General features: G+C 52.9%; 7 protein-coding genes across 7 annotated transcripts; 4 read left to right on the top strand and 3 right to left on the bottom strand.

Annotated features, from left to right (window-relative positions):
* Window positions 1–1034: 1034 nt before the first annotated feature.
* Window positions 1035–1590, top strand: K460DRAFT_372525 (uncharacterized protein; the record flags this gene model as incomplete). Its single annotated transcript, XM_040934518.1, has 2 exons — window positions 1035–1260; window positions 1316–1590. 2 exons carry the CDS (start codon window positions 1035–1037, stop codon window positions 1588–1590), a joined length of 501 nt encoding a protein of 166 aa, XP_040792773.1.
* An 859-nt stretch (window positions 1591–2449) lies between these two features.
* Window positions 2450–4363, top strand: K460DRAFT_411944 (uncharacterized protein). The gene is made up of 2 exons (XM_040937511.1): window positions 2450–3754; window positions 3819–4363. The coding sequence occupies exons 1-2, from the start codon at window positions 2678–2680 to the stop codon at window positions 4080–4082; spliced, it is 1341 nt and encodes a 446-aa protein (XP_040792774.1). The 5' UTR covers window positions 2450–2677; the 3' UTR covers window positions 4083–4363.
* A 192-nt stretch (window positions 4364–4555) lies between these two features.
* On the top strand, window positions 4556–5275 carry K460DRAFT_361038 (uncharacterized protein). The gene has a single exon (XM_040932382.1). The coding sequence runs from the start codon at window positions 4736–4738 to the stop codon at window positions 5234–5236; it is 501 nt and encodes a 166-aa protein (XP_040792775.1). The 5' UTR covers window positions 4556–4735; the 3' UTR covers window positions 5237–5275.
* A 434-nt stretch (window positions 5276–5709) lies between these two features.
* Window positions 5710–7670, top strand: K460DRAFT_300995 (mitochondrial carrier). Its single transcript, XM_040929853.1, has 2 exons — window positions 5710–7111; window positions 7186–7670. Exons 1-2 carry the CDS (start codon window positions 6111–6113, stop codon window positions 7232–7234), a joined length of 1050 nt encoding a protein of 349 aa, XP_040792776.1. The 5' UTR covers window positions 5710–6110; the 3' UTR covers window positions 7235–7670.
* On the bottom strand, window positions 7461–9155 carry K460DRAFT_390760 (uncharacterized protein). Its single transcript, XM_040935793.1, has 2 exons — window positions 8659–9155; window positions 7461–8582 (listed from the first exon to the last, which is right to left on the bottom strand). The coding sequence occupies exons 1-2, from the start codon at window positions 9083–9085 to the stop codon at window positions 7744–7746; spliced, it is 1266 nt and encodes a 421-aa protein (XP_040792777.1). The 5' UTR covers window positions 9086–9155; the 3' UTR covers window positions 7461–7743.
* A 12-nt stretch (window positions 9156–9167) lies between these two features.
* K460DRAFT_326820 (F-actin-capping protein-like protein subunit alpha-1) lies at window positions 9168–10523 on the bottom strand. Its single transcript, XM_040930638.1, has 3 exons — window positions 10394–10523; window positions 10054–10328; window positions 9168–9955 (listed from the first exon to the last, which is right to left on the bottom strand). The coding sequence occupies exons 1-3, from the start codon at window positions 10445–10447 to the stop codon at window positions 9472–9474; spliced, it is 813 nt and encodes a 270-aa protein (XP_040792778.1). The 5' UTR covers window positions 10448–10523; the 3' UTR covers window positions 9168–9471.
* A 112-nt stretch (window positions 10524–10635) lies between these two features.
* On the bottom strand, window positions 10636–12847 carry K460DRAFT_301001 (uncharacterized protein). Its single transcript, XM_040929855.1, has 2 exons — window positions 11668–12847; window positions 10636–11616 (listed from the first exon to the last, which is right to left on the bottom strand). Exons 1-2 carry the CDS (start codon window positions 12754–12756, stop codon window positions 10813–10815), a joined length of 1893 nt encoding a protein of 630 aa, XP_040792779.1. The 5' UTR covers window positions 12757–12847; the 3' UTR covers window positions 10636–10812.
* Window positions 12848–12861: the final 14 nt, after the last annotated feature.

Below are 12861 nucleotides of genomic sequence, written 5' to 3' on the forward strand. Positions count from 1 at the left end.
CTCCATCACCCGCAATTTTCAGGTCCGCATTCCTCGTCCCACCCTGCGACTCATGTCAATCAAATCCCCAAGGTCCAGCTCTTATCATTGCTTCCTAATACTCGGGGCTCGCCATGCTCCACAGCTCGTTAGTTCCCTATTTAGATATGTGAGAGCCCTGGCGAGGAGGGAAGATCTCGAGAAGGACTAGGAAGGGCGAGGGGCATGTCAGATGACAGCAACCCACTCTACTCGTTTTAGCTGCTAGTTTGGCCGTCGATGCATTCAATACATCTGTTCAAAGGCAAGACGACGCAACAGAACGCGTTCGACACGGCATCGTTGCTACTTCGCTTCGTGTTTTAGCTCAGTGGCCTCTGGATGCATTCGACCTTCCGTTTGGCTGCTCTTCGCACATAATGACCCGAAAATACTTGACACTACGGCCTCGCCGGCCATGACACACGATAGCTGCCACATGTCCGCCGCCTTGCCTTCAACCAAGAGGAGTCGTTGTGCATCGCTGCGACCCCTGAAAAAAAGTGTCCGGCATGCACAGTGCCGGGCGCTTGCACACACCTCAACCCAATCACGGGTCGCCCCGCACTAGCTCCGCTGCACGGTGAATCTCTCCTTCAACTCTACGCGCCGACAACATCTCACAATCTACCAATCCGCTCTGCTTATCCCCCCAAGCCAGCAGTCGTCGACGCCAATCCCTCTATATTAAGAATATGGCTTGAAGAACACTACCGGCAGCCAACCTGGTCTGCTGTCCAAGCGCACCATGTTAACCGCCCAGGGACCTTGGAGGTCGCGGGGTTTTGGACGAGTGATGGACAGGTATTGGACTGGATAAAGGCCTTGCAGACGGGCTCAATATAGAGACGTGCCCTCCGTCTTCCTGGTAGCGAGTTGTTGGTAATTCTCCTGTGTGATTCCGAGTTGATCTCGCAACCTTCACGCCATACTCGTCCGCTCTCTGTGCCACCTTCAGTCAAGTTATTTCGTGACTACGCCGCACAATATCAACAACAAGGCCGTATCTCGCCATCATGAGCCGGGCTCTTCTCTTCTCGTTCCTTCTCCCGCTCCTTGCGCTTGCGCAGAGCTCGCCAGCGCAGAGCTCACTACCGCCCGCGGGCTACAATGGAGGGACAGACAACCCACAGGATCCCAGCGATGCTGGTGCAGAGGGAGCGCAGAAGGGTGCTTTCTCACTCTCGAAAGGAGCTCTCGCAGCGATCATCGTTGTAGCTGTCATTGTGGTCATTGGAGGCAGTATGCATCCCCTTCACAACATCACACAGCTCTAGTATGCTAACAATCATCTCAGTTGGCTCAGCGACCCTCTTTTGGCTCGCAAAGAAGCGACAATGGGACGTTCGACAATCTATCCGCCGCGCCTCTCGTCGTCTTACCGGTCGCGCGACTACCGATGTTAGCAAACAGAACCGAAACAACCGGAGAACGGGCATTCGTCTCAACTCACCGCCTCCTGGAAAGAATGCTGGCAGCAAGCCCAAGCAAGAACACGATCTCGAGAAGGGTTTCCCCATGTCAAACAAACAGCCGAAGACGACCACAACGATTACAAGCGTGAAGAAGTAAAGGCAACGAGGCGATCCGCCGCAATATAACCTTGACGGGGACCAGACGACACACTCCTTCATTGGGAGGCACTTCGATTCCGTGAATCGACGGAGGAGCGTAAGCCGAGCCCTCAATTATCCTCAACATCCGACGAATCTCCAAACAAACATTCGTCGGCATGGTGTCATACAAAGGCTTTGTTGGTGCCGCCACTTGCAGTCGGGTACGCAAAGGGGATTTAAGAGCGAATGATGTACGCTCAGGAGGATCTTGATTTCTATTTCTCTGTTCATTATTTCTTATAGTTTATGATATCCACCATCAGCTAGAGTGCTCGATAATAGACACGCAAGCCCGCACCTAACGTTACGGGCCCAATATCTCAACACTACATCCATTCGAATCTCCCCTTTTCCATCCCTCTTTCGCCCAGCTTTTCGTCTACCGATGAAGGCTTTCCGCATGACCTTTGCTCAATCAATTGACTCCTTGAAATAGAAATATTGCAGCTTGGCAATGCGAGTATGATCTGACCTCAGTCTACAGTGCCGCAGTTCTGGTACGCGCCCACTCGGCGCTTACTACTGCTCGGGCATATTTAGGGTAACCGGCTTGGCTTCAAACCAAGCATTGTGCAACTCAAACGATTCACATCACAATTGCGGGGCATGTTGGCAGTGCAACGCCCGTGGACATAGCTCAGGACGTGTGAACCAGTTGCATGAAAGCTCTTTCCCGGGTTGATCAGGGCAAGTAAGCTAGGTGTACGATATCTCGGGAGCTTTGCAAAGCACGTAGGAGGTGTCTTCGATGAGCGTGTTACAGATTGATATTGTAGCGATGAGGTAGTGCTCGTAACGATTCATGTCTGACCAGTGGTCAGTGGCTATTTGCGAGTATGACATGATTGACTAATCATGTAGTCATCAACTCACATCAATCTCAAGGTCACCTGCTTCCAAGTCACTCAAATTCACCAAAGTGGTCGTTGTCATGTGATCTAGCGATATCGCGATAGCGCAAGCTAGGCTCGGACGCGTCGAAGCATCACCTTTCAACCTGCCCAGGGCGCAACATTGAAGTCCTCTTCAACCAAAGCCTCGAGATGACCTCCCGCAATCGTCATTCGACCTCAAGACCGATCGCCAGTCGCCCTTCCGTCGCTCCTACTCCTAGTCGAACTGCAACAGAAGAGCTACCACCGTACAAGAAACCCTCTCATCCACTCGACGCCGAAGCAACAAGAGCGCTTCGAGACCTCCAAGGTCGCAGCCTCAACGATGTCAAGCGGCACAATACGCAGGCTGTGACAGCTATTAGAAGCACAGCAGAAAGCGTCAATGACATGCTACGCGACCACGCCCACTACCTCGAGCGGCGGCAGAAGAAGTGGGATGCGGGCAAGAGTCTCGATGATAAAGAGGAAGAAGAGCAGACGATGAAAGAGCTGCAGCAGAAAGTCGATGAGGCTACTGCGAAGCTGGAGGAGAGCATGCGGGCAATGGTTGATTCGGGGATGGCTGCGCAGAGGATCGATCAGACGCTCGACTGGCTGAGGCAGAATGCACCAAGGCATCTCGAAGAAGAGTACCATACGCAGGTGACGCAGCGCGCCACACAGCGACAGTCACAGAGCCAGGCAGAGAGTCAGCGACGGCGCACGCAGGGCGCGGATGGCGACGAAGAGATTGACGACGCTCCCACACCCGGTCCCACTCCCCTCGACGGGTCTCGCGTAGCACTCACCGGAGCCAGCGAACTCTTCACATCACGCATGCAGAGCCAGAAAGATTCCTATACAGCGCTCTCTCTCACGGCGCGCTATGCCCGCAATAACGATTACCGCGATTTCAAGCGGATCGTGCACGATGCCAAATACGGCGACGACGGGCCTCCGCTCGGCCACGAAGACACATGGTTCACTGAGTCGGGCTCGCCAGCCCCGGGAATCACAGACAGCACGCAGCGAGGGGACTTTGACGACGATGACGATATCGTGGTAGACAAGGCGACAATCAGCACACGCTGTCCACTTACGTTCCAACAGTACAAGGAGCCATATACGAGTTTCAAGTGTCCGCATACATTTGAGAAGAACGCGGTTCTAGATATGATTCGGACGGGGCCACATAGAATCGGTGGAGCAAGGGCGATTGAGTGTCCTGTTCCTGGATGTGGGCAGGTAAGTTTACCATCTTTCAAAAGATTATCCGATAGAAGTAACATGCTAATACGCTTCATATCAGATGCTTACCTCGGACGACCTGCGTACCGATGCGATTCTCGTCCGCAAAATCAAGCGCATACAACAAGCCGAAGCCGAAGAGGCTGAGGAGAGCTCGGACGACGACGAAGTACAGGCCCCTCGCCGGTCCGCTCAAAATGCCGATGACAGCGATGTTGCGCCTCATTCAGCCTCTAGGGTGCAGGTCCCTTCGTCCCAGCAGCGACCGCGGGCAAGCAATTTTGAGGATTTGGGGGATCCGAGCGAGAGCGATGAGGATATGTAGTATGGGTCATCCATGGCGTTTTGATGTGTGGGAAGATACGGAGAAGTGATACCCGCTGGTGAATGTATGCTTGGGGCATCATCCCACACGATATTATGTCCAATAGCAAGATGTGTGACACTACCTCTTTATGAATCAACAATTACATATTTAGGCTGTTGAATGAACATCTCAATGTCAACAAGCAAAACAAACCACCAAAAGATGTATCACAACCCCCATATCCCGATCATTTATCAACAGCTGTGAAGCATGGAATAAATATCGGCAATACCTATTCCACCACTCACCTTTCGAACTCTCAACATTTCCTCAGAATCAACACAGCCGATGAAATCAGTATGAAAGCCAGCTTGCATAGTCTTATGCAAACCTTTCGGCCGCGGATGCGCCTCCGATATCCTCCAGTGCGCAACAACCCAGAGTTGCAGCTCAACCGTGCGCGCAGAAGACGCTCAACAGCGCCTCGAGGACCCTGATGGGACGTTGAAGTCCGAGGCGTGGAAGGAATTAGAGTTTTGTGTTGACGCCATGGTGCAGGTGACGTTCAGGGACAAGTGCTGTTGACCCCCTGGCGTGGCGTATCAGCTATGATAGTGTGATGCGGGACTGTAGGTTGATGCCAATGCATGTGTACTTGGGGCTTTCTTTAAATGAGGTACTTGGTGTTGTCCTGTCGTGAATACGTATTGGATGGATGGCAATCGTCCGCTCAGAATCACTATCTCTCTATCGCGGTGAATACAACAGAAGGCAATTTCAAGCTTACGCCCTCATATCGATATGATTCGGATGCCATTGAATCCTCGAAACAGCCTTCGAAGCTCAAACTATTGACATGTGATTCACGCTGTGGTGTTGAGCTGTGCACTTGTTTGATTCGGCGTATTGGGCCGCTCGTGCTACGTCACTATTCACCAGCAAGTCCCGTCCAGGGCGTCGCGGGTCCGCTTTCGGATGGGAGGAACAGCCACGATGCCAGTGTGCCTGAAGATCACCCCTGTTGTCTTTCCAGACAAAGAAGACGCGTTTCATTCTCAGGCCTCGGGAGACATTCAACGAGGGTATTGCAGTGTGTGACACGCGACACTGCTCGGGGTCCTGGGATTCCGGCTCTCGCTCGTCTCGCAGCATTATTGAATGTGGATCAATGAATGAATGAGTGTCTTGAGTCCATGAGCAAGAAAGAAGAGAAATAAGCAGCAGCCGATTGGTCCACTCCATCCATCCGTTGTACAGTAGGACAAGAGCGCGACTCTTTTGGTCAAGCTCCCTCCGCCAGCTCTTTGATGCGGGGAAAAGGCATCGGGCCCCTCATCCAGGCACGTCGGATTGGCTTGCACAACAAACCAAAAATCCGTGGTTCGACTGGTTGAAACCCTCCATTCTTCCTACAAGCCTCGTTGTTTGTTCCCTCTTTCTTGCCCGTTCTTGAAGCATTTCATGTTCGACTTGACCTGCCCTGTAGCAAAGCAGACGCCATACTACATCTTCACTAAGCCTGCTCCGCACCCTCCAGACCCGCGCCCCACTCGTTTCCTTGGCGTGGACGGGATTACTCCACTCTGCAGACGCATGAGGTACGCACTGCTTCTTCAGACTCAACTCAACTCAACAGTCTTGCCATCCCGTCTACGATGTCATGTATCGCGGGGTTCTTCGGAAAGAGGAGAGGGTCAAGCACGCGGGCTTGTGTACTCGGCTGCGCCCAACATGCCAAAGCCGTCATCCTGTCCGCCGAGGGATAGGTATCTCTATGTTATAGCCGGCTAGCTTCCACGGCCGCGGCTGTTACACTACATCGCGACTACGCTTGGTATCGCGCATCCTGAAGCTCTATGCCGTAGTGATGAGCTGCGTGATGGGAGCTAGACGCGGTGATTGTCTATCCTCGGCCGGGTTCCTTCCATTATCATGTCCCATTTCACTCGTTCTCTTCACTAGTCTCTCTGTTTGTCTTCAGTACAGCGCAGCGTATACTTGATTCACATGTCAGAGTGTGGGATTCAGTGACTTGAACTGACAGCCATGTCAACAACAGCCCCCGTCTCTTCGCAAACCTTTAAAATGCCCGCAGCCCGCGCTCTCGAAAACGCAAAACAATCTTCAGAAGCTGTGCTTAGCGACGCCTCGTCCGCAATGTCCAAAGCCGCTGAGAACCCTAAGAAGGCGACTTCCGACTTCTTACACACGCCGTTTATGCGCGCTGCGTTACCGTTTATCAATGGCGGACTCGCAGGCATGACAGCTACTTCAGTCATCCAACCCGTCGATATGGTTAAAGTCCGCCTCCAACTAGCAGGAGAAGGCGTAAAGACAGGCCCGAAGCCCACGCCAGTAACCGTATTCAAGGACATTCTCGCCCAAGGAAAAGTACTAGACTTATACACGGGCCTCAGCGCAGGACTGCTACGACAAGCCGTCTACACCACCGCGCGCCTAGGCTTCTTCGACACCTTTATGAAATCCCTCTCCGCCACCGCCAAAGAAAAAGGCACAACCATCGGCTTCAAAGAGCGCGCAGGCGCCGGCCTCGCTGCAGGTGGTCTCGCAGCCGTCGTCGGAAACCCCGCAGACCTAGCCCTCATCCGCATGCAATCCGACGGCCTGAAACCCGCCGCCCAGCGCGCAAACTACACATCCGTCATCGACGCCCTGGTCCGGATATCCAAAAACGAAGGCGTAACGCGGCTATGGGCTGGCTGCTACCCGACCGTCGTGCGCGCCATGGCGCTGAACTTTGGACAATTAGCCTTCTTCTCCGAGGCAAAGCAGCAGCTCAAGGGCACGAGTCTGAGTCCCCGGACGCAGACGTTGACGGCTAGTGCCGTCGCGGGCTTCTTTGCGAGCTTCTTGTCGCTGCCGTTTGATTTCATGAAGACGAGATTGCAGAAGCAGACGCGTGCTGCGGATGGGTCGTTGCCATACAAGGGCATGTTCGACTGTTTTAAGAAAGTGACAAAAGAGGAGGGGCTGTTGAGGTTTTATAGAGGGTTTGGCACGTATTATGTGCGTATTGCGCCGCATGCGTAAGTTGACTCCCTTCCTAGGTTTCAAAGGAACTCTTTGACGAAAGAAATATAACTAATTGATGCTTGCACAGTATGGTAACGCTGATTGTTGCGGATTACCTTGGATTCATTACAAAATGATCTGTTTGAAGGGAACGAAAACAGCAATATCGAAGTGATACGAAGCTGTTGATAGTCGAGGAGATCTAAGGAGCAATCTAGCGGCGTTTTTTTTAATAACCTTTTGTCACCTACATGGCATCTCTCAAACCAACTATTCGCGGTGTTTGGGCGTTTCAACCTTCAGGAGAATCGGATGGGGGTGTTCACTTTGACGGACTTGGGGTTATCAAGGAAGCGTTTATTTACCTACTCCCCTTTGCAAGCGCTTGTTTTCTGTATGTAGGGCCGACATGATGGAATTGTAAAATGCATCCATATCATATCCAGAAGAGAACCCATAAAATCCCCAGCACACACCGAAAATCCCCAGCACTATGCTCAACTCATACTAGCCTCGCAATAAGCCAGCCTCTACTACCAAAGAGTCGTCAACATGACCAGACTCTCCGAATCTCTCCGCAAATTCCGCATCATCGGTCGCCATGCTCCTGATAACCTACCGCGAAACGCCGCTCCTCGGGCGGGACTCACCCTTCCCTCACATACCTTTTGTCTATCTCCACGAGTAGTCTACGGCACTCACGCGAATCGATCTTCAGATTCACCACAGCGGCGTGGCTAGGCTGCCATGAACCTGTTGTTGTTGTTGCCGTTACTGCCTCATCATAATTGTCGTCGTCATTGTCGTCGTCGTCGTCTTCCTCGTCTTCGTAGTAGTAGTTGTAGTTGTCGTGAACGCCTGCGAGACGCAAGGCGGTGGTGCAGTGGCCCAATGCACCCAAGCAGAGCAATTTGATAAACCGGGTGGACAACTGGGTGGGTGGGTTCCTGAGATACCACAGGTAGCATTTCCCCATGTTGGCAACGGCGGTGAAATAGAGCTCGTTTACGATGTCGAACGCACTGCGTTGATCGGGCTGCGTGGTGTGAGACTGCCAGTTTGGGTTGCGTTCTATGCGAGGGATGAGCCATAAGATACCGGTCCATGTTGAGCATGCCTTGACTATCTTGTTCGCTGCGAAAAGTTGGCCTGCAAGCTTGTGTGCAGCTTGCATGTCTGCAAGTATCTTTGACGTGTCCTGCCATGATTTTGAAGTTACTTCTGCGATTACTGATGTTGCCAGCGCGGGGGAGACTAGCCCGGTGATTTGAACATCGTCAAGGTCTCGAGCGTGCATCCGGAATGCCTTTAGGAGGGAGGTTTGTGTCTTTTCCAGGAAGCTGTCGGTGAGTGGAGCCTGGTAATCCAGAAGGTCGACCGTGTCTGGGCTGAAGGCTAATCTGATACATGAATTTTCACGCTCCCTTCTCGAGACCGTCGTAAAGTAATCGCAAAAAGCCTCCCAATCGCGACCGAGTATCATGACTGCAGAGCAATTAGCACAGCCGATTGTGAGGACCTTTAGCAGTATGTCGATCAAAATTAGGAATCTATTACATACAATCGAGATGTGGGAACGACTCGAGGTCGCGCAGGCCATCCTCCAAGTGCATGTTTAACTGCATGACATATCCCCTGAACTGGGCTGTATGTGCCCGGTCCATCGTAAGGATAGGAACTTGGGCTCGTACTAGATAGCCCGGCATTCCAGGGCTAGTGACTCGAATGCGTATGAAACGATTTGTCTTCACCATGGCATCGTAAGCTTCTAGGTGGACCGCCCGGCAGGCCCGAAGAATGGTCGTCTCAATGGAATGCGACACCTGATTGATACCATTGGGTTCTGCTTCTTGCCGCACGATTCTAGCGAGGGGCGACATGTCAGGCGTGGAGGTCGACCCGACCGAACAGAGCATCTCCTCATAGATCTTGTTGCGAATTTCAAACGGTAAGTCGAGGAGGCGGAAGGGCTGCGGATGGATCATCATGGCACAGGCTCAACGCTAATACGGTCAAGGTTGAGGTACACGTCGATTGAAATGTGGCACGGTGAGAAAGTGGGAAGACAGTGAGCGGAGTAGAATTGTTTGTAGAGGACGATGCAACCGTCTCTTGTTCCCAAGGCGCTAACCGCTTCTGTCACTCAAGCCATTCATCACGATATAAACGGAAAACGTCAAGCTCAAAACGAACGGTATAGGGTCAGGAATGTTTTATGTATGTATGTAATTGTCATTTCGACTTGTATGGCTTCTACAATTCAGCTGAGGATATTCAAAGCGTTCCATTCCTCTCATTACTGTGGGACGTACTGTATCCATGTATCGTGCATGGGCTTTGATCATTCTCGCACCGATTCGCCCCGCTTCACTTCTCACCGTCGCCCCCCGCCAATGTCCTGCCCCAGCTTATACCCACTAATCTTCTCCCACTCAATCTTCTGCCTCGTAATCGGCAACTGCCTCCTCAACGCCTTGAATGCGCCCTCGCTCAGACTTGCAAACGCCTTATTCAAATCTTCCTGGTACTTCTTCTCCTCTGCACTAATCTTCCTGATGACTTCACTTGCGGTCGCACTTCCTCCGATGCTCAAGTTGACGTCCTTGTTGGTCAGTAATCTGACGTTACCATCCTCGTAGTAGTGCACATCGACCTTGATGCTGCCGGTCACGGAGCCGCTGGAGGGATTGTAGATATATGAGCTGCGCCACCGGCCGTTCCAGTAGTTTGTGGGTGAGTACTTGTTTGCGACGGTTAGGATGGCGAGGGTGGTAGCGTCTGACGTGGGGAAAACGCCGTAGGAGGCTTTAGGGTAGTGTTCTGAGATATGCGTGTTGAGGCTTTTGACGAGGCCCTTTCTATCCGGTGATATCAGCATCATGCCCAAACTACTACTGCTATAGGTCTTGGAGTGTGGTCGGTGTGAGTATGGGAGCTAGCCGACAGAAATACGTACATGAGGTCTTCATGCTGAGACTCCAAGACATGACTCTGCACCGCGCTCGCCTTTCCTGTCGCATGATCAAAGTCAAACGAGCTTTGCGTCTCTACATCATAATATCTCCCCTCCCCCAAGCTGTTGTACTCGCTGACCAGGACCTCTGTGCTGCCACCGGGGAGCTTTGTAGTTGTGAATTGCTCCTCGTTGTATTTCTCGAAGGATGGGGAGAGTTCGCTCTGCACCGCATCGTCGCCGAGGATCGATTTGATGGCTTTGGTAACGTCGGAGAGCTTGTTGCGTGTTAGCTAGTGTTTGGATGGGCTTAGGAGGGCAGAGGAGAGGTTGGGAGGCGTACTTCGCCAGGCGGCGCGCTTTCTATGAAAGTGGAGAGGGCTGCTGTTCTTGACATGTTTTCAACGACTCAAGCTACAGCAAGGTGGTGTCTTTGCGTCGAGCGGTAGTTGTAGCTTGCGGATGTGATGTTGTGGAGCGGAAGTTGAGGTGGGTAGAGCTTGGCGGGGTCCAGCAGCGGGAGTGCAGGGATGACCGGCTTCACCCCGCTGTACCTTACGGGCGTGAATTTAGAATGATAAAAATAACATGGTTGTATTGTAAATTGAAAACTTTACTGGGGGTATCTATGTCAAGCAAAAGCTTGCGTACTCCAGTTCTCGGCCGTTATAATTCTAAACCCTCACCCATCCGTGAACGCCGCGCTGAAGGAAAGAAAGATACAATATCATACAAGAGAAAAGCAAAATTGCAACATCCTTCTTACTCGATGCTCATCTTCATGAATCCGTCACTGGTGTCTGTCATGCCTTGCAGGCCAACCCTTTTTGGGCCCAAAGTAGGCGTCAAGCTCATGCTCCCTGCACTATTTGACCTTTCGCTGGCGGAGGGCCCGCTGATAGACTCTCTGCCGGCTTTGGTAGCCGTACCCCATAAGCTGCCGTCACGCTGAGCAGGTGACTGTGATACCACAGGGCTATTATGCACGCTAACACCAGGGGACACGGCACGGCGCTTGATCGATGCCTCATCAAAGTCGTCATCGCGACGACGCTTGTTGGACTTTTTCAGCCCGTCCGCCGCCGTCGGTGGGCACATCGGCCCTGGCGTAGATGCTCGGGATACAAATCTCATGTTGTTGTTCTGCTCCATCGCAGTGGCTCCAATGGTAGGCGAGTCCATACTCATATCTTCACTTATTGCCGATGACTCGGCGCGAGGAAAAGTTGGGGGTGGAGGAGTGTGGACTTGGCGTTGATTCCAGAAGCCGTGACTGATAGAACTTCGGCCATTGTTGAGACTGCCAAATGATCCGAACAGGCCTTTGGCTGTCGAGCCATCAAGGCTCATATTGCTTTCGCTACCTTCTTCTGGCACTCCTTCTAGAAGACTTTCATTGGGTAGGAGGTTAGGAGAGGAGTGTGCCGTACCCGAGGGCCTTTCCAAGTCCACATCACTTTCTCTTACTTGCCGGATGATCTCGGCTTCACGACGGACCTCACTATCGATAGGGGCTGACTCCTCGAATAACTCAGCTTTGATACGGCCGAACTGTCTTGATTTTGGCTGCTAAAGTTAGCATATCCACCCCTTCGCCATGGGGGTGTGACCACTTACCAATAGATTACCCCTTCGCGTCACAGGGCGCCGCACAACGCCTGGAGTTTGAGGCAATGCAGCAGCTTCATCTCCGCTATCATTACCTGATGAGATGTGAAGGTCGTTCGCGAAAAGTGACAGGCTTTCCCGCCGTGATCCTGCCTTGCGAATCGCTGCTTCCCGTGCAAAATAGCCGTCACCCTTCCCATTTGGCGGCGACGCAGGACCAGGGCTCGCCATGGAGCTGTGTCCGCTAGCAGAGCTCGAGCTCTTCCGGCTCCGACCCTTGCGCAATCTCGCTCGGTGCATGCTTGCAAAGTTGGGCTGTCCGTTGGGCGAGAACAGGCCAGGCCAGATATTGTTAGTTGCAGCGCCGAGTCCAGGGAACAAGGTGTTGGTCTTTGCTTGTGGGGTCATGATCATAGGGTCGTCGTTGTCCTCCGGGTCCAATGGATCGATGTCGTCTGAAGAGCTGCTCGAGTCATCGGACCCAAGCATATTAATGCTGCCCATGGAACTCGAGGCCGCAGTTCTGTCGCCATTGCTCCACCCGCCGTGGGTGTTCACATTCGGCGAGTCCATTATCATCGAGTTCGAGCGCGGCTTCCTTGGTGGGATTTTGATTCCCTTCTGCGTAATCGTCGGCGACGAATCAGGCGACGACTGATCGGGGAGGGTCGAGTGGTGGAGGTTTGTGCAGGCCCTCGAGTACTCGGCACCGCGCGATCGTCGGGGTAGCAGCGAAGAGGGCGAGGCGTATGTGTTGCGAGCATCTAGTTGCGGCGAGAGGGGCACGCGTGCGGCAAAGTGTGCGGGGCTAGGCATGGGCATCTCTCGAGAGGGCATTTGTAGAGAAAGCCCTCGTGAGAGGAAGTCTGGTCTACGAGGCGTGCTCGGGCTGGCCATGATAGTGTGGTCGTCTTTGGACATGCGAGCGGGCTCTCTGAACTTCGGCGAAGGTTCAAGACGGGGTGTACTGTCTGAAAGGGAACGCGCTTTGGGTGATCTCGACTTCTGCGGCGTGCGTACGGGTTGGGGGCCCATTGTAGCTCCATCGCGCTCGTCGACGGTCTCGGGCCTGCTACCGGTCATGGCTGCGGTCAACATTGCGTCGACTATGCGTGTAGGTAGAATGAGCGTGAGATGTCCACATATCAGCCACCTGCTGAGGAGAAAACGTCGAATTGCTGAATATGTCTTTCATGCTGAAGG

Source organism: Cucurbitaria berberidis, assembly GCF_010015615.1.
Source record: "Cucurbitaria berberidis CBS 394.84 unplaced genomic scaffold K460scaffold_1, whole genome shotgun sequence".
In the NCBI taxonomy this organism is placed as follows: domain Eukaryota; kingdom Fungi; phylum Ascomycota; class Dothideomycetes; order Pleosporales; family Cucurbitariaceae; genus Cucurbitaria; species Cucurbitaria berberidis.

Bases quoted from the DNA above. Each gene is read 5' to 3' on its own strand.
- K460DRAFT_411944 (XM_040937511.1), top strand. From the start codon at position 2,678: ATGACCTCCCGCAATCGTCATTCGACCTCAAGACCGATCGCCAGTCGC. The intron at 3,755-3,818 runs GTAAGTTTACCA...GCTTCATATCAG, and splicing joins CTGTTCCTGGATGTGGGCAG to ATGCTTACCTCGGACGACCT.
- K460DRAFT_361038 (XM_040932382.1), top strand. From the start codon at position 4,736: ATGAGGTACTTGGTGTTGTCCTGTCGTGAATACGTATTGGATGGATGG.
- K460DRAFT_300995 (XM_040929853.1), top strand. From the start codon at position 6,111: ATGTCAACAACAGCCCCCGTCTCTTCGCAAACCTTTAAAATGCCCGCA. The intron at 7,112-7,185 runs GTAAGTTGACTC...ATGCTTGCACAG, and splicing joins GTGCGTATTGCGCCGCATGC to TATGGTAACGCTGATTGTTG.
- K460DRAFT_390760 (XM_040935793.1), bottom strand. From the start codon at position 9,085: ATGATGATCCATCCGCAGCCCTTCCGCCTCCTCGACTTACCGTTTGAA. The intron at 8,583-8,658 runs GTATGTAATAGA...ATTGCTCTGCAG, and splicing joins GTCGTTCCCACATCTCGATT to TCATGATACTCGGTCGCGAT.
- K460DRAFT_326820 (XM_040930638.1), bottom strand. From the start codon at position 10,447: ATGTCAAGAACAGCAGCCCTCTCCACTTTCATAGAAAGCGCGCCGCCT. The intron at 10,329-10,393 runs GTACGCCTCCCA...ACACGCAACAAG, and splicing joins AAAGCGCGCCGCCTGGCGAA to CTCTCCGACGTTACCAAAGC. The intron at 9,956-10,053 runs GTACGTATTTCT...ATCACCGGATAG, and splicing joins TCTCAGCATGAAGACCTCAT to AAAGGGCCTCGTCAAAAGCC.
- K460DRAFT_301001 (XM_040929855.1), bottom strand. From the start codon at position 12,756: ATGTTGACCGCAGCCATGACCGGTAGCAGGCCCGAGACCGTCGACGAG. The intron at 11,617-11,667 runs GTAAGTGGTCAC...TAACTTTAGCAG, and splicing joins CGCGAAGGGGTAATCTATTG to CCAAAATCAAGACAGTTCGG.